The sequence below is a fragment of the Zalophus californianus genome, chromosome 12 (assembly GCF_009762305.2).
Source record: "Zalophus californianus isolate mZalCal1 chromosome 12, mZalCal1.pri.v2, whole genome shotgun sequence".
NCBI classification, from domain to species: Eukaryota; Metazoa; Chordata; class Mammalia; order Carnivora; family Otariidae; genus Zalophus; species Zalophus californianus.
In genome coordinates this window covers 52,408,277-52,426,676 of record NC_045606.1, presented here as the reverse complement: position 1 = coordinate 52,426,676, position 18,400 = coordinate 52,408,277, and the positions used below count along the sequence as shown (strand labels likewise).

The following is an 18,400-nucleotide window of genomic DNA, read 5'->3' as shown; positions in this document are numbered from 1 at the left end:
CTATAGCTTTATCCTCTGTGTCACATAAAAAGGGCTGCTCTATCTTTGTCTTAGATTTACTCACCAAAAAACTGAACAGTAAAAATTTTTATCTTCAAAATGTTCCACATCTGTTACATGTATCTTCTTATAATCCACTGAAGACCCCCAGTTTTGTCTTCTTGCGACTCCCTATTGACCCAAAGTAACGATTTGTACAACTCATTAAACACATATTCAATTCTCTACCATATGTTGTGTTGGTGACTCCCTGCACTTTTGCTCTCCTACTCAGAGACTGTAAATATCTTGAAATTAGGCATCTATTGCTTATGTTTGTCTAGAGTAGGTGCTCAATAAATAGGGCAATTCAAATACCTATCTCTTCAGGTCCTCAGAGCCATCTTGTGGAGTCGGTAGGGCAAATAATATCCTTATTTTACAAGTGCACCAACTGAGGCTCCAGTAGTTTAACTGATCCGTCATCTAATCAAATATAGAGAATCAGTGAAATTGGAAATAGAAACCAGTTTTTTCCATGTATAATTCAATATTCACTATACTTCTAGCTTCTCCAAATATATGGAAATGTCTATCAATTGTAGAAGTATTTTCATTCTCAATTTCTCTCAGTTGATCAATAAAAACAAATTTACCAGGGACAGAGACATTAACCATTAGTAGTGGTCAAAAAAACATGTAATTTAGGTCCTACATTTCTGAAGCTTAAGTTCTGAGTAAAGCTATTCATACTGCAGTTCTTTGTTTAATGGGATTAACACAACCATCAATACTTTTGCTTTGCCTTGACAAATAGCTTTAGAAGATGAAGACTTTATTAGAATACAGTAGAAAGACATGTTAAAAATGTGAACTACGTAAGGATAAAACATTAAATTACATGTAAATAAAGTAACAAGTGATTCTGACCCAAGGAGGTAATTGTATATATAAAATTTAATGTTCCTGCTAATTTTTACATAAAGCCATATGAATTTCACACCTAAAAACCTGCATAAATTCATCGACATTTATTTGTAAAATGGCTTTAAGCTCCAGGAATTTCATGCAGTTTGAAGTTGACTTTCTATAGAAGAGAGAATAATGCTAATGAGTGAAAATTAAGTATAAGGCATAAATATGTAATTATATACATTTCCAAAAGTGGGATAAATCACACATTAAGTTATGTCATAATTCAAGGACTTCTAAGAGGCAAGAAGATATACTTGATAGTCTTTGGATAATTACTTTTAATTAACATGCCTATATTACAAAAATATGAGAATATTTTAAATTAGGAGTGTAAAAATATTCAATACAGGAAAAATATGGATCTTTAAAGCTAGAGGAGGGCAACCACTGGAAAGAGGGGAGATTTTACTTCTTCTGCCTACCCATAAAAGCTAAGTCTAGACATTCATAATTATACCAATTAATTGGCCATTTTGACTAAATTATGTAAATGGTCTATATACACTTCTCAAAGTACATAACTGCCAATGCTATTTTCACTTCCGTTAAGTCTACACTAGCTAGCAAAACAAAGTGGATAATTAAGACAATTATTCTGATAATTTAGATCAAACATTAATTAAGGTAAAAGCAGATTAATTTTTCTGGGGGGGAAGCTTGGATTGGAATATAAATGTTCCTTTTGTGTTCCATAAGCATGTCAAAAAGCTGTTCTGTTTTTTTGAATTGTTTTTGAAATCTGATTTCAAAACACTTGGTATATATTGTTCCTACAGCAATTCCTTAATGAGAATCTCAGGTTCTTGAATTCCCAACATGCCCTAGGTAATAGAATAGTATTTTAGAATTGTTTATACCAGCATTGGCTTAAATCTCATTTTCTAAGTTCATAGACAATACTGACAAAATTTATTATTCTGAATTCAAAAATAAAGTCATTAGAGTGTATTCTTCATATTGGCATTACAGTTAGGTAAAATGCCCTTTTAGCAGAAGTGTGCTGAAGCATCTAGAAGTACAATGATGTTCATAATTTACTTTAAATGGGTGAGACAGAAAATATATGCATGCACATGAATAAACAAACAAGCAAACAAGTAATTGGGCATATCCTATAGCTATTCCTACCTATCTATTCAGATGTAGTATGTCAGTATCTACCTACCTAAAGAGAGAGAGAGAGAACATATATGCAATTGTCACAAAATGTTAACAGTGTTAGCCTAGATGAAAGGAATATGGGTGTTCACTGAAATTAACTATTATTTCAACTTTTCAAAGTAGGTTTGAAATTTTTCAAAATAAAAAGTTGGGGGAAATATACATTTTAAGCTTCACATGAAATAACTAATAAATATTCAATACCCATCAAACCCCCATGAAAATGATACTCCTGAGATTGAAAATTCTACAGTACCTCATTTCTTAAAACCATACTGTGAAATCTATACTAAAGATGCTTTCCAATAGGCCTTAAGTGAGTACTTTAAAATATTCCCAAGGTTTCCCATGCAGGGTATAGTTAAAGAGCATTCCACTTGAGATCCTTGCCTGAAAGGCCCTATAGAATTGCAAAGTATCATTATTAAGCAAATGTTCCTGGGCCCTTGGGTGGTTCACTTAAAACACATTTCACTGTATTGAATATTCAATGCCAAAAGCACAGTGTTCAGTGTTAAGATTTGCAATTTAAACCCAGTTGGGAGAAGTAAAAGGTTCTTGTAATTTGCCTATACTGTATTGCATTGATGTAGTAGCTTTCATTGATAATTAAGTTCCAAAAATATGAGTTAGATTGTGTGAACAATGGAGGAAAGCTAACCTTTCTATTACAGCCTCAGCTCTTGACTTCTTGTATTTAAGATTACAGATGCTCCATTAAATCGATTTTGTGTTTAATCTCCTCTTGAAAAACAGTGAATGCAAGTCTCCAACTTTCTTCCCTTTGAGCAAACCTAAGTATTTGGCAGTGAAAACTACAAGGCTCAAACCAGATGATTAACACCGCCCACTGGGGATAAGAAAAGTTTAGTGTGTCTCTTTTGGGTACTTTTCCTCAACTAACTCTCACTGGATTTGAATGTCAAAATATATTTCACACTAGATTTTCAAATAATTTTTTGGAGGAATCAGATTTGAGACAGCAGGGGGTGCGTTTAAAGTGATACTATTAATCATGTTCCCTTTAAATCCATAGATATGTTTTAAAACATCAGAGAATTTTTCAACTGCAATGTGGCTTTAAAAAAAGTTTCAATCAAGTCTCTGCTGGTCATCTAGTTCTTTTGCCTGTTTTGTTTTGTTTTTTTAAATCTAGGTCTCTCAGTAAAATATAAAACAATAAAAATATGCAGGACAAAGGGCTGAACAAAAAACATTTCAAAACTTATAATGAAGAGAAGGCAGGCGATGGTCATTCCATCAGAAGAAAATTGCTTGCTTCCCTTTTGAATCTGTGCTGGAGCGTTGAGACCCATCTCCCTGGTTCCCGTTGTGAATGAGGGGAAATGGCCAGCTGAGGTGTGACTTTCTCTGGTTCCCGTCTATGCCAGCGTCGCTTTCTCAAGCCCCACTGGCGCTGGGATTACACTCCAGCATTTGGTGAGTTTCAAATTTAGAGCGTCAGGGAAGAAAATCTAGTCCACACTCAATATAGAGCTTACCTTCAAAAGAGGTGAAACTACCTTGGCAATGAGAGCACAAGCAGGGCATTTGAGATCTTTGTGGGAGATCTCCCCACTTCTATAGTAAGGGAGTGGTGAGGCGGGAATCGTGTAGCAGTGATTCTCTACTGTGGTACCGAGATCAGCAGCTTCAGCATCACGTGGGAACTAGTTGGAAATGCAAATTATCAGTTCCCACCCCCAGGCTTCTTAAGCACAAACTCTGGGGATGGGGCCCAGCAATAAGCGTTTTAACTAGACCTTTGGGTGATTCTGATATATTATCGCTGACAGAGAAACAAGAATGTAAATTTTTTTAAAAGAGCTTTCAAGTCCAGTCCAGTCCAGTTAAGACCTGGAGGGGGAGACCAGCAGAACAGGAGATTCAGCTCTTACCCGGGTCTGGTGGGTCCCAGGCCGCCTGACCGGTCCGCGACTCCCTCCCGCACACACGCCCCCGGCGGTCGCAGCCACCCCCCGCCCCCGCCACCGCTCGCCTCCCTCCGCCCCCCTCGGCCGCGCCGGCCGCCCAGCAAGAGTCAGGTCGGGGGCCGGGGGCGCGGCGGGCCCCTCCCGCAGCCGCGCGTGCCGGCCGCAGCCCCCTCCCGCCCGGACTGCCCCTTTGTCCGCCCCGAGGGCGGCACCTTCCCGCCCGCGGGGTGTGCGAACCCTCGGGGGGTGGGAGAGGAGGAGGGACAGGGGAGGGAAGGAGGAGGAGCGGGGCGGGCTGCTGAGTGCAGGGGTGGGGAGCCGCCGTCGCACACCCGACTACCGGCCCGGCCAGCCTTCGGAAAGGGGCTTTTGTGGCCCGCCCGGGAGTCCGCGCGAAACAACCGCCCCGAGGCGGGGTGGCGCCTCCCCCTTGGCGGGAACCGACGCAACCTTCCCCGCCTGAGAGCCGCGGCGTCCGGGCCGGCCGAAAGCGGAGCCGGTGGCGATGCTCGGCGGGAGAGCGCGGCTAAGCGGAGGGGAGGGCCGGAGGGTGGGGCGGGGCGTGGCCGGGCCGGGCCGCGGCGGAGCCTAGCGCCCGCGCCTCCGCCTCCCGCGCCAGCGCCCGCCGCAGCCCCGGGCCGAGCGGGCAGGTGGGGACGCGTGTGCCCCCCCGCGGGCGGCCTACGCTGGGGCCCGGAAGGTGTGAGGCGGCGCGGGCCTGCGCGCTGGGCGGGCGGCGGAGGGCGAGCGGGCCCTGGGACAACCGGCGGTCGCGGGAGGGGGCGAGAGGAGGTCGGAGGGAAGGGGAGGGAGTGGCGACCCAGGAAGAAAGGGGAGTGCAAATATTGTGACTGCTGGCTACGGAAACTATCTGCGGAGCTGTCGGAGATCCCCGCTCAGGCTCCCGTAAGACTGCCTTGGAAGCTCGACGGCCCCCTGTTTGGAAGGACTCCCCGACTGCTACACGAGACAACCGTCACTCATTTCTTCCCGATCCTGCGACGCATGGGGAAAGTTGTCCACTACTCACCTTTTATTCTAGTTTTCCCAAGGACAGGATATTAATTAAACTGACTTCTTGGGAAGCTTCAGCTCCTGGGCTGTTGCCACTATTGCAGGCTGATGTGAGGTGGGAGCCTTTCTTCTAGGCCCCCACCCAACCCTTTGGCTGTGGCCTCGGGTTTTTCGTTGCCAGGCTCCTGACATGATCCCTTAGGTAGCCGTAGCACAGAAAAGGGACACAAGATCAATGGTAAGCTCTATAGGGCAAAATACCCCGAATATGCGTGAAACCGAAAGCGGGAGCACCTCTCAAGTTGTCAGGACAATTAATCGCGGGAACGCGCGGATCTTCGCGGCTTCCTGGGTCCACTGCGGTCTCAGCGAGCCCATCCCCTCTTTGGGACACTCGGTCCGCAAGGTTCTCCCCTCCAGCTGAGTTATGGACCGGGACACACCAGGCCTTTTAATTTCCTCCCGCATACTTGTAAACCTACATTTCCCCCCACCTATTTCTAACCGTTTGGAATTTCTGTTCTTAAGTCTTAGGTAACTAAAGGAGAGGAAATTCGAATCACCCAAGCTTGAGTTAAGAAAAAAAGTAGTTAGGCTTAGTTGGTAAATCAACAGCAAAATCACCTAATAAAACTGGTTGTGAATACCTAAGGCCTGTTTTGAAATTTTGAATACCATATATTAATTGGCCAATTTTCAGTTAAATCTGCTAAGATCTATTAAAACACAAATTGAGCAAAAGACTCTTTACTGCCTTAATACCAGTCAATAAAATCAATAGTGCAGGTGTCTTTTAGCAACAACTAACAATACTTTTTTTGGTCTAACTTTGGCTCTTATTAGTTTGCTACACACCTCTTCTTAGAGTCCCATATGGTAAGTATGCCAAAATTGCAGAAATCATTATTGTCATCCTTTTGTTCTCTAAGCTTAGAGGACTCCTTGAACCAAAGCAGAAAAAGGTTTGAAGTGGGTTCATTAATCCTTCTAACATTTTTATCCAGAAAGTTTCAAATAAACTGACCTTGGACAGTACTAGTCAAATCATCTGGGTTTGCAACAACTGTTTTTCTTCTAGCTTCAACGGGTGTATAGGAAGTGGGGGGATTATGACTAAATTAGAATAGGTGTAATCTAGAAAACTACTTGAAGCACCATCTACAGAAAAATGAGAACTTTCTGTTGTTAACTGCTGCCCTTTTGAGGGTAATGGGCATTTCACTTCAGGGCGGTAAATGCTGAGTGTAGGCTACAAAGTCATGGGCTTTGGTTCTTCCAGTGTTTGCTTTCTTCAGTGTTGATTGAAGACCAATATGTTTGCCTTATGAGACCGCCATGGAAAATGTTTTTAGAACAATTACAGACATGACAATAATGAGTTCAGCTTATTTCTTTTACCTTAGGAAATGTTGCAAAAAATTAGGAAAGAAACCTTTAAGTAAAGACAGAGAGGGAAAGAGGGGACTATGGAGGCTACTGCAGGTTAAGTGCAGACACTTCAAGAGGAAAGAGTCTGATCTCTTCTTACTCTTTCAGTCACACAATCTTGGCCCTTGTTTTGAATTAAAATGTGGCAGCCTTCTTTGGTGGCCGCAGGGTCCTGGTTATTTAAGATGGAGAATCATCAAGGCAACGTGGGGAGGGGGAGGAGGATGATGCTAAGTGTTCAGAAGAAATGGAACCGCGAAACCATTCAGTAAGTTGGAATTTTTAGGTGAAGACTACTGAGGAAAATTGCGTTCTCGGTATCTGAGCAGCCTTTATTACTTTTCCAGAATCCATAAGCAAGAATACAGATTTTATTTCCTCTCAAAAAGTGGTAACCTCTGCTGAGTACATGAGTCCATACTCGTCAAGCCTAAAAAACACATTCCCTGTTCCGCCGAGATGGGCTTTTCTGTCAGGATTTGGAAAGGGTCTTCAGGCTGGGTAAGGTAGATGCCCTGAACCCAGTGATTGTCGCATCACGTCATTAATTTCCTAGAGCTGATGTAGATATTTTATTTCTAACACCCCCTGAAGTGGGGGCGGAATCTGGTAATGGGTCCCCCTGTATATACATACAATCTTATTCCTTGTTCCCTAGCCCAGCCACCCTGAGCTGCGGGGGCAAGGGGCTAAGGTGGCTAGCACCTGTCTATTTAATAGGGGAGAAGGACTGCATAGACAGGACGCCATGAAGAGCACTAATCCAATCTGTAGCCTGGGTTGGTGAAATTAATCACTGCCGTTCCTTCCGTTTCCACCCAGAACTCTCCAGTTACCAGTAAAATCGACCCTGTCTTCGCAGGTGGAGAACACTGGGCGTGAGCGGCGGGTCGGGCCAAGATCATTGTGAAGTCCTGCAAAACTCACTGAAATCAGGCGTGAAAGATGTTCAAAAATGACCTGGCGCAAAGCTTTTGATGTGTAGGTATGAGCAGGTTGTGGGGTTGTGAGGGCGCTAACCCTAAACTACTAGGGCTGCGGGGGCGGTACTCAGCCCAGCGATTGTGCTGGACCAGGCAAATGCCGGATTCACACGACGCCCCTTTGCTGTGACCAATAGAGACGTCCAGTTCGATTACCACGGAAACTCTCCGGGCTAATTCAACTTGACCCAAATATGTGACCCATCTCGTTTACTAGGGTAAGGGGGGGGCCCGTGACTCCCTTCACTTTGGCGGCACCTGAAAACGTGGAGCTGTGAGCAACAGAGTGGGGGTGGGTGGGTGGATGGGTGTCGGCGCATATATTCGATTTCCAAACATCTTTTGATGCTGTCTTCTCATTTGTAATTTACAAACCCAGTAAATTTCAAAGAGCCGGATAGTGTTATCAGACCTAAATGCACTGTCAGCTCTCCTCCGGAATTAGGTTTTCGCTTTACTCTTAAAATCCTTTGCTAAGAAATGTGCGCACTCACTATCTGAATCCCCTTGTAAGAAACACTCATCAAGAGAAATGAGTTAAATATAATATAACTGAGGTAGATTTTTAAATAAAGTTGAAGCACACAAAAATACCCCAATATATTGTGCAGCCTCATTCAGGAAAACATGTCGTTCATATCCCCATAAGAATTCTTTACCCTGGTATCCTCAAAGTGGCTTCTGATAGCTCTACTTCTTAAGAAAAAAAAAAGTTAGCAAAAGCCTGCACCCAAGTTTTGGGTGGGATTCAATATTCTAAGCAAAATATGCTCAACAGATGATAGTAGAGATGAAGCCAGAAAACAACTCCAGCTATTTAAACTGCCAAATGAGACATAAAGCTGCATTGTAAAAATCATCTGGAAAACAGGTTTTCCCATTGAAGTCGCTATGTGTTAATTACTGTGAGCTGGAAGGCTGGAGATCGAATGCCTGGAAGCCGACTTTCACCCCGCATACGTAAACGGAAAAAGTGCTGAACTGCAGCCAGAGGGCTCCTGCTCGGACTCATTGCCATGCATGCCTAGACATTAATATGTGTTCATGGAGGGCTCGTACAGTACGAGGTGTTATTTCCTTATAAAGAAACACCAGGTCTCGCTTTCCATTCTTCTTACAAAATTATTCGCATTATTTATGCTACATTGAGCGATCTAATTTCTTCGTGATAGTCAGCTAATTGCTCTGGCAGGTAATTAGAAGCGGTTTACAACGCAAAGGGCTTTTGCATTGCCCCTTGGATTATTAAGTTGCGCTGTAAATTATACCATATTTGCTGGGGAAAAATTCTTTTGAGCAAGTTCTCTTCCTGCGATCCGAGATGAAATCGGCTCCCCCCCCATACACACCCCTCCCTAGCCACCCCCACTGCCACCACACCCCCTGCTTTTCCTGGACTCAGAGTCGAATGATTCTAAAGCACGCGATTTTGTTCGTGTTCACTGGGCCGAAATAACGTGGCCATTATGGCCTGAAATGGGCCAGGTTTGAAGCGAGCTTCCTGCGCGCCTGCAATATCCAGCAGGCATGTGGGAAAAGAACGGCTTAAATGGGGACATCTGTTCAGTGCTGCTCATCTTACTCTTACAGCCAGGTCAGGTTAAGAGAATAACCTGTTCGCCACCTTTTTTCTTGTTAATAAGACTATTAGAAAAAAAAAAAAGCAAGCACACACACACAAACAACACTAATTGAGCTGCTATATAAGCAAAGCATCAAACACACAAAGGTAGCAGCTGAGTTACAAGAGGAACTGTAAAAAATAACCATTGGGTTATTTCAGGGAATATCTACAAGACTTCTGTCAGAAAAAGAAAGGAGAAGAAAATCAGAATATGTGAGTTCAAAAATGCTCTTTACAGAAAAAAATGGGTTTACTTAAGAGATTTTAAGAATTCAACAAAGAATGGTTTATTTTCAGGTTTTCATTTTAATAAAATTGACCTGAAGGTAAACCCCAGTGGATTTTTTTTTCTTAAGCCTTCAAGTACTCTGAGGTTCCACACTTTTTGTTGTTGGTGTTATTTGGGTCTGTGTTATCTCTGAAGGTCTGTTGACAAACCCCAAGTGGGAGCATCCTAGTTTATCCCATGATTTTAGAAAAACGAACTGTATCCCCTTTCATAAATATCACCCAATGGTAAACCTTGTACAATGGTTTGAACACATGTGTGGTTAAACCCAGAGACCAGAGCAGCTCCTAGATTATTTGTAATTAAGCACAATTCCCAAAGTAACATTTATCTTCCCGAAACTACGATTGCAATTGTCAACCGTCTGGAGGAGACCACGAGGTAATCTGGGAGCATTACCTCCTCTAGTAACAGAACAGAATGAAAAGAAATCAATAATGTTGAGGATAAGAATTTAGTAGTTTTTAACTCCGCATGTTAGCTGTGAGAAAGTGATATATAATACCAAAAGAGAAAACAGCTGAAACAAATCCATTCCAGGAAAAAATCAAGGACAAACTCGTTTGAATGTCTAAGCCTCTCTTCCTTGCCGTGCACAACAAAAATACACACACACACACGCACACACACACCCCATTCACCCGAAATGAGCAAACTCTTTTCCCCATGTGTGTATCCTTCATTTACATGATGAAAGAAGAATACGAAGTGCCGCAGAATTAATTAACAATTTCATCTGTGGGCTGGCAGAGGGGACTATGAAATATACCATAGAGTACACGCCTGCCTGTAAAACTAGCACACAATCCTATCAACATACTATGAGAATGTGAACATTATGCATGTAGACAACAAATAAGGAAATAAGATTTTTTATTCCCTTAATTTAGGAAGAAATACCTATTTTGGTGAATATCTTCATATTTTCCTACCAATGAACTTACCTACATACTCATATGATTGATACATGGGAAAACTCCTCCTTCTCTTCTGAATATATGCGATCTGAATGCCCTAGCTAAAGTGAATCAAAGTATGTAATATCCTAAGTTAGATGAGTAAATCTCTTTTAATTAAACCATTGCTAACTTTTGAATGTTTTGAAATGGCAGAGAAGAAAAAAGTATTAAGCAGTGTGACACAGAAGAAAAATAGCGAGTCAATTAAGAAAAAATATGGAATGTTTTCTCAAGTGGTCCTATTTATTCAAAAGGAGTCACCAAGGCAATGCTTTGCATCCAGCAGGAGATGCTATGCAAGTTGATGAAGAGTTACTATTGCTTCACTGTGGTCAACAAATACATCCAATTAAGCAGTACCAGGAAAGTAAGGACTCGGCTGTAAATGTGGTCGGACAGTTTGAAACCGAATAACCTCACTAATAGGGGCTATTGTTCAGCGTGGAAGTTCCCATTTTCCAATCAGGAAAATACAGCCCTCTCTGGGCTCTGGACGACTGATCCCTTCCCACCTACGGTTCAACAATCTGCCACCAGCGAGGAGCTTTTATTACCTCCCTTCCCAGGAAATGTTAGGCAACTTCCTAGTAAGGCCTCCCCAAAACAGGAGTGGACAGCAAAAGGGCACCCCTCTGGAATCCACAGGTTCACGCCTGGCCAGGTTTTCTGTTCATTAGGAAAGTAACTTTGACCAGAGATCTCCCGACCACGACGAGATAGCCCCCAACCTGGCCCAGCCCGCCGCTCCCTGCAGCCGGCGGCGGCGCTCGGCTGCCTCACCAATCCCTCTTCGCGCTTTATTTAGTAACCAGCACGTCCGCTCAAGGTCCGGTCACAGTGGCCAGGGATAGGGGGCTGTCTGCCCATTTCGGAAGAGGCGCCTGCTAGGCACTCGCGGCCGGCTCCGCGTTCACTCGGTCCGCCGCGGGCACTGGCCGATCAGCTTCCAGAGCTTGCGCGTCCCTGCCAACGCTCGGGAAACCGAGATGCGAAGAGCCCGGTTTAAACGTACCCAGCAGAAGTACGCGCCTATATGCAGTAGTTCATGCGCATTCTTTTTTTTTTTTTTTTTTCCTTTCAGGCTTTTTCAGCGCTGTGTATATACCGGACCACACTTAGTCCAAAAACTGTATTTGGTGTAGATGTGTTGCCGGACACTTGAAAGCCTGGATAACTTTGATGTTTTCCACTATAAATCCTTAATTGCACCTAATGGTTACAAATGGTTTTATTTACTTGTCGTTGTATCTACACATTTTAATCTACTTTACCAAACAGCGGAGGCATATTTCACTCCCCACTCCCTGAAAAGGAAAAGCAAGGATCGAGGCCTCTAATTTGCTTTTAGGAGCTTTTATTTCTTTGGTTGTGAAAGTGTAAGAGCTCCAAATCACAGCATTGATTAGTCTTCAAACCCGCCTGCAAAAAAAGCCCCCGTTCTTCACTCCATCTAAGGAGATGTTGATGTATTTTGTAGCTGCAAGGTGTTAGATATACTTGAGCAAGTTGTTCCCAGGATGTAAATTAGGTCCCAAAAGCTGTTGTCCAAATCGAAGAAACAGAGAAATTAATCTGGGAGACTATCCATCATCACTGGTAATAAAGAGAGCGACATGGATGAGACAGATGATATGATTAAGGGGCTGTGGTCGTTTTAATTAACTTTTTGCTGTCCTGTAATGATCAAACTGGTCACCAGACCCGGTCAATAAGCATGTTAATATCAAACAAATAAAACCAGGGATGATTAAAAACCTCCTGGTTTATTAAATTTGAAATTCAAATGAAATTTATGCTGCAGATGCATACAGAATGCTAATAGATTTTAGCTTTATTGAAAGTGGATCCCACAGGTTTGCAAGAAACAGCAGAATATCTGTCTACTCCGCTCCTTGCGAGCATGTTCAACTTGATATGGGGTGGGGGAAACTTCTAATGTTAGAAAGTCTGCACTTCCTATCTTTCTTCCTCCTGCCCTTCAAAACCTCTATATGGTCATAGCACAATACTCAAGAGTAATGATCAATATCACAAAGGGTAAACTGAACTGTATGTGTTATGAAATGCTCTGCCGGACAGGTTGTATCTACAATGGATTACAGATGTTTCTTCCTGTGGGGGATTCAAAAATGATTGAGTCACTTCTCCAAAGTGGATAAAGAGCTGCCATTAAGACCAGTTTCATTGAAACCAGAGCAAGATTATTACTGTTTTAATTTTTGGTCAATTATGGAATTTCAAATTCCTTTTTAACTCTGTTGTCTTATGCCTTATGACAAACACTAACCACTTCTTTTGGGGAGGGGAAGGGGAGGGGGCATAGTATAAAGGAAAAAATGCCCTTTGATCAATACTAATATGAAATAAACACCTAACTTTTTTTAATGGGGTAAGTGGAATATGTATGTATGTATGTATATATGTGTATATCTCCATATATATCTCTATATATCTTCTAATGAAGATGCACATACAAACCTTTGTGAAAATCCCCAAATGCTGCAACCTTATACAAATTGAGGAATCCAGTTTGTTCATTAAATCCACACCAATGTTATCCCCCATTGTCATAGGAAGAATTACATATTATTCTAAAGTGAATTTATAAAATTAAAAATCTTAGAAGTAGGGAGCTCAACACTGTAATCACATGATGCTGAGTTTTTTCTGATTCCAGCATTTTTTGAGGAAACAGTGGTTAATGCTTCTATTTACTCTCAGAATCAGCATTTAACTTTTTTAATAGTCTTGCCTCACTTCCTTCTAGAAGATAGGAGGATAAAAAGATAAAAGTAACTACTCAAAGAAAGGAGTCTTCTTTCAAAGCTTTTTTTCTCCACATTTGAGTGTGACGGTATTGATTAGAATTAAACCCCAAATTTGAACAACTGTGTATTAGGTCCTTAAAATGAAAATCATTATAGAAAGAGACCAAAGCAATGAAGTTAATTCTCTTTTATTTGTTAAACGGAGTTCCCTCCTTCCCCCACCCCTTCCTCCTTCTGGGCTGGCCTGTCACGCCTTCTCAACACGCTAAAATCATTCAGAGTGGCTTGCAGGGAGAAACACGACATTTATGGTAAGCGTCAGCCTTCAGAGAAAGGAAGCAGTTCATTAATTTACTTCACACTTACTTCAAAGTATGAGAATGTACCTTATCCCCTCAATCAATAGATATGATGTACAGTCAATATCCCAACACTGTTAAAAAGGGGTCAGAAACACACACTCTCAGGCCACAAACATCAGCCTCAACTCTGCTCAGTGAAACTTACACAAATGATACAACCTGACTTTGGAGTTTAGTAAACCCAAGGAGGATTTCTCTCTCTCTCTCTTTTTAACGTCTCCAGAAGCTCTTGATGCACTTGAGGAGGGTTCAAAAACAATAAAATGAAAATGTTTCCCCAGTCAAGACACTTCGCCCAGCTAGTAACATTTTAATCAATTCTGCATTAAAAATAGATTTCTGAGAACATTGGTAACTGCTTAAAACTATGAATTACTTAAAAAAACATGAAATATTCAATGGTACTGGAAAGGCTGTGGACTTTTTTGCTACACTGGTATGGTATTTACTGTAGTTTAAGATGTTCCCTTGTAGAGACAGTAAAATTGTAATGACATTTCTGAAGGCAACTAAGAACACAAATGGGAAGCAAGGTCTAAAACCCACCGAATTTGAACTAAGTGTATCTATTAGCATGCACACATACTCAAAGCTATCTGGCCCAAGCGCCATTAGGCAGACGCCTCCATACATGCGGCCCAAGATTTGTCAAAGGGCTCTCTATTCTCTGATAAATAAAACCCACAGATTTCGGTCAAAATATTCATTTTTTTTCTCAGAAAGTGTCAATCAGATTTCCTGTGAAAACTTCTAAATTCCATAAAACGTTCCCCATTTTTTTCACCCAAAGGAAAAAAAAAAAAACACAATACTCTCTCACCCCCATCTCTATCTAATCCTTTTGTATTGAAATTTACTCGGCGTCGTGGGACTAACACGCTCGTCCCCTAGAGTGAGACTTGCACTTCCAAAGCGGAATCCCACCTCAGGAGGGAAAGGGAAAAAAAAAAAAAAAAGCCACCGAATCAAAGTAACAACTCATAGACGCAGGCGCATACACGCCCTAACTCACCCCTAAAAATACCCCTCAGCCGCCAGAAGTTTCTACCCTTCCGCTGTAGAGCTGCGAAAGTGTAGGTAGGTATTAATACGACTTCCTTCAAAACTGTGGTGACAGTGTCCAAGAAGTTAAGAAAAAAAACATCACTCAAGATTTTAGGTACAAGGAACCAGAGGAAGTTGGCGACAGAGACAGCGTTTGTATTTGTTTACTCAGCGTCCCTCAACTTCGCAGTTTCACTCTTCAAATCGTCAATTTCTTTCTGTGTAGATACACTTTACTGAGCTGTTCCTATTCTCCACCCCCAGCTTTGTTGCCCACGCGCGCGCGCGCGTGCACACACACACACACACCCCACCCTCTTCTCACACAAACACATTCACACAGCCTTCCTCTCCCTCACTTCCTCTCCTGCACACACACGCATCCACCCTCCCTTCTCTTTCACACACACAAACACACATATTCATATTCCTCCCTCTCACCCCACACCAAACACACTCACACACCACCTCCCCTTACTCTTTACTGCCCTGTCCTTCTCTCCCTAGGTTTGTCACTCACAGTTACACTATAGTATACTCACACCCTTCCCCCAACACTTTTCTGATCTGTCCCTCTACCCTCCTGTCACACATGGTTATATTGTCACCCCTAACACCCTCTCCCTTCTCTGCACTGTCTACCCTCCTCCCCCTCCGCCACATTGTCACTGCTACACTGCCACATGCACTACCCCTTACCCCCGCCCCCGGTCTGCACTGTCTTCTCCTTCTCAGCTTGGTCACACACGCACACAGTTACATTGTTGCACACTCACACACCGCTTTGTAACACACGCGCAGTCGCTTGCGCCCCTCCCGCTACCGCTCCCCCCCCTCCCCGCGGCGGCCCGCGGCGGCGCCGATGACCTCACGGCGCGCGCGCGGCGCGGCCCGGCGAGGCCGCAGATTGGCTGGCCGCGCCTCCGCGGCACTTCAAAGCCGGAGAGGGAGCTACAATTGTGGTGGAATGGGCGGAACTGATCATTGTATTGCACACCTCTAAAAAAAACACTGCCTCTGATTTATCAATATAAAAAAGATCCTCTGAGAGGAGGAGGGCACTTTTGTGTGATGGCAACTTCACTTCTAGGGGTGAGTCTCAGGATTTTCTCTTGCTGGTTTAATTAGTTTCCTTTTATTGCCGATCGGAGGGGGTTAAAGTCGCCCCGGCCAGGCCACGGGCTATCAGTCTCTATTGAGAGCTTTTTTTTTTTTCCCTTTAAATACAAGTGAGTTTGGAGAAAAGAAAGAGGGGGAGAGGGGGGCAGAGTCACTTTTTTCAGCGCAGGAAAAGGTTCGAAGGGCATTTAGACAAGCCACCTCGCAGCGCCCGGCCGCTCCCTGCCCGGGAGTCGTGCGCCCAGTGCATTTTATATGCGACGATTTCGGGGGTAAAGAGAGCAAGTTTTTCCTCCTGAGCATACTGCAGATTTTCCCTCTTCCCCTTAAAAAAATACCACAGCCCGCCTTGTCTTGCAGGTACGTTGAACCCGTCTCTCTCTCTTTTTACTTTTGTAGACTTTTTTTTTTTTTTTTTTAAAGAAAATAAGAAAAGCAGGAAGAGCGAGCGAGCCCTCTAGTTTGACCTCTTTTGGCCTGGGAGAAACAACCCAGCATGGGTTTCTGGGGACCGGAACAGGATTTTCAAAGCTCTCTCTGGATTACAGGGGAAGCGCTCTTAAAAGCAATCCAATGGTTTTTTTCCCCAGGCTTCTCGGCAAAGGAAACTTCCTTCCTCCCCAATCTGGACTTTTTGCTTGCTTGTTTGTTTCGAAGTGCCTGGGGCCTTGTGTGCACGGGAGTGTTGTTTTAGGCGAGAATACTTGTCAAACTCTTCTTTAGCATGGCGCTTTGCTCCCGAATCAGAAGCCGGCAGCCAAACTTTTCCCCTCCCGTAGAGTAGGAAGCAGCCGGGTGCCAGGGCTGTTGGGGGAGCCAGGTGAGTTGGTGGCGGCGCGCCGCAACGAGAGACGGGGTGCCGTGGGGCGTTTGGAGGCTGCCGGAGGACTGATGCACATTTCTTTCCTCCCTCCCCCACCGGCCTTTTGCCCACCTCCCCCTCCCCCACCCCTTCTCCTCTCCTCCTTCTCGCAGGAAGAACCGAGGTTGGGATCCACTCCTCTGGCCATGCTTGCTGCTACCTGTAATAAGATCGGCAGCCCCAGCCCGTCTCCCTCTTCCCTCTCGGACAGCTCTTCTTCCTTCGGCAAAGGCTTCCACCCCTGGAAACGTTCCTCGTCCTCCTCCTCCGGCAGCTGCAACGTAGTGGGTTCCAGTCTCTCGAGCTTCGGCGTGTCGGGGGCCTCCAGGAACGGCGGTACGTCCTCGGCGGCGGCGGCGGCCGCTGCGGCGGCGGCGGCGGCGGCGGCCCTGGTATCCGATTCGTTCAGCTGTGGCGGCTCGCCGGGCTCCAGCGCCTTCTCCCTAACCTCCAGCAGCGCCGCCGCCGCCGCCGCCGCCGCCGCGGCCGCCGCCTCCAGCTCGCCCTTCGCAAACGACTATTCGGTGTTCCAGGCCCCTGGTGTATCAGGGGGTAGCGGCGGAGGGGGCGGCGGCGGCGGCGGCGGCTCCTCCGCGCACTCTCAGGACGGCTCCCACCAGCCCGTGTTCATTTCCAAGGTGCACACCTCGGTGGACGGGCTGCAGGGCATCTACCCGCGCGTGGGCATGGCGCACCCGTACGAGTCCTGGTTCAAGCCCTCGCACCCGGGCCTGGGCGCCGCCGGCGACGTCAGCTCGGCCGGCGCCTCCAGCTGGTGGGACGTGGGTGCCGGCTGGATCGACGTGCAGAACCCGAATGGCGCGGCGGCGCTGCCCGGCTCGCTGCACCCTGCCGCCGGGGGGCTCCAAACCTCGCTGCACTCGCCGCTCGGAGGCTACAACTCGGATTACTCGGGCCTGAGCCACTCGGCCTTCAGCAGCGGCGCCTCCTCGCACCTGCTTAGCCCCGCCGGGCAGCATCTCATGGACGGCTTCAAGCCAGTGCTGCCCGGCTCCTACCCGGACTCGGCCCCGTCGCCGCTGGCCGGCGCTGGGGGCTCCATGCTGAGCGCTGGGCCGTCGGCGCCGCTGGGGGGCTCCCCGCGCTCCTCCGCACGCCGCTACTCGGGTCGCGCCACCTGCGACTGCCCCAACTGCCAGGAGGCGGAGCGGCTGGGCCCGGCCGGGGCCAGCCTGCGGCGCAAGGGCCTGCACAGCTGCCACATCCCGGGCTGCGGCAAGGTGTACGGCAAGACGTCGCACCTCAAGGCGCACCTGCGCTGGCACACGGGCGAGCGGCCCTTCGTGTGCAACTGGCTCTTCTGCGGCAAGCGCTTCACGCGCTCCGACGAGCTGCAGCGGCACCTGCGGACCCACACGGGCGAGAAGCGCTTCGCCTGTCCTGTCTGCAACAAACGCTTCATGCGCAGCGACCACCTCAGCAAGCACGTGAAGACGCACAGCGGCGGCGGCGGCGGCGGCTCGGCGGGCTCGGGTAGCGGCGGCAAGAAGGGCAGCGACACCGACAGCGAGCACAGTGCCGCGGGCAGCCCGCCCTGCCACTCCCCGGAGTTGCTGCAGCCCCCGGAGCCCGGGCACCGCAACGGCCTGGAGTGACGCGCATCCTGCGGCTGCCCTTCTCGACCCCCTGCCATCCCGGTCCACTTGGGCCCCGTCTGTCCTGGCCTCTCCTCCAGCCTCTTTCCACTTTCCATCCTGCGCGCACTTTCTGTCTCTCTCTCTTTCAACTCACTCTTGTGACTTTACTTTGTAAAGGGGATATGGACATGTAAGTAACACCCATTGCTCTCCTGGGCCCTGGCTTTCCCATCTCCACCAGGTAACACACTCGGAGCCCGTACAGCTGTAACCGGCGCCTTGCCGGGTCTTTACTTTTTCG

At 46.1% G+C, this 18,400-nt stretch overlaps 1 protein-coding gene across 1 annotated transcript; it reads left to right on the top strand.

Moving 5' to 3' along the window:
* The first annotated feature begins 15,482 nt into the window (after positions 1 to 15,482).
* On the top strand, positions 15,483 to 18,117 carry SP8 (Sp8 transcription factor). Its single transcript, XM_027574944.2, has 2 exons — positions 15,483 to 15,612; positions 16,615 to 18,117. The coding sequence occupies exons 1-2, from the start codon at positions 15,592 to 15,594 to the stop codon at positions 18,115 to 18,117; spliced, it is 1,524 nt and encodes a 507-aa protein (XP_027430745.1). The 5' UTR covers positions 15,483 to 15,591.
* Positions 18,118 to 18,400: the final 283 nt, after the last annotated feature.

Coding starts and splice junctions, on each gene's coding strand:
- SP8 (XM_027574944.2), top strand. CDS start 15,592: ATGGCAACTTCACTTCTAGGG. Junction 15,613..16,614: donor TGGCAACTTCACTTCTAGGG/GTGAGTCTCAGG, acceptor TCCTTCTCGCAG/GAAGAACCGAGGTTGGGATC.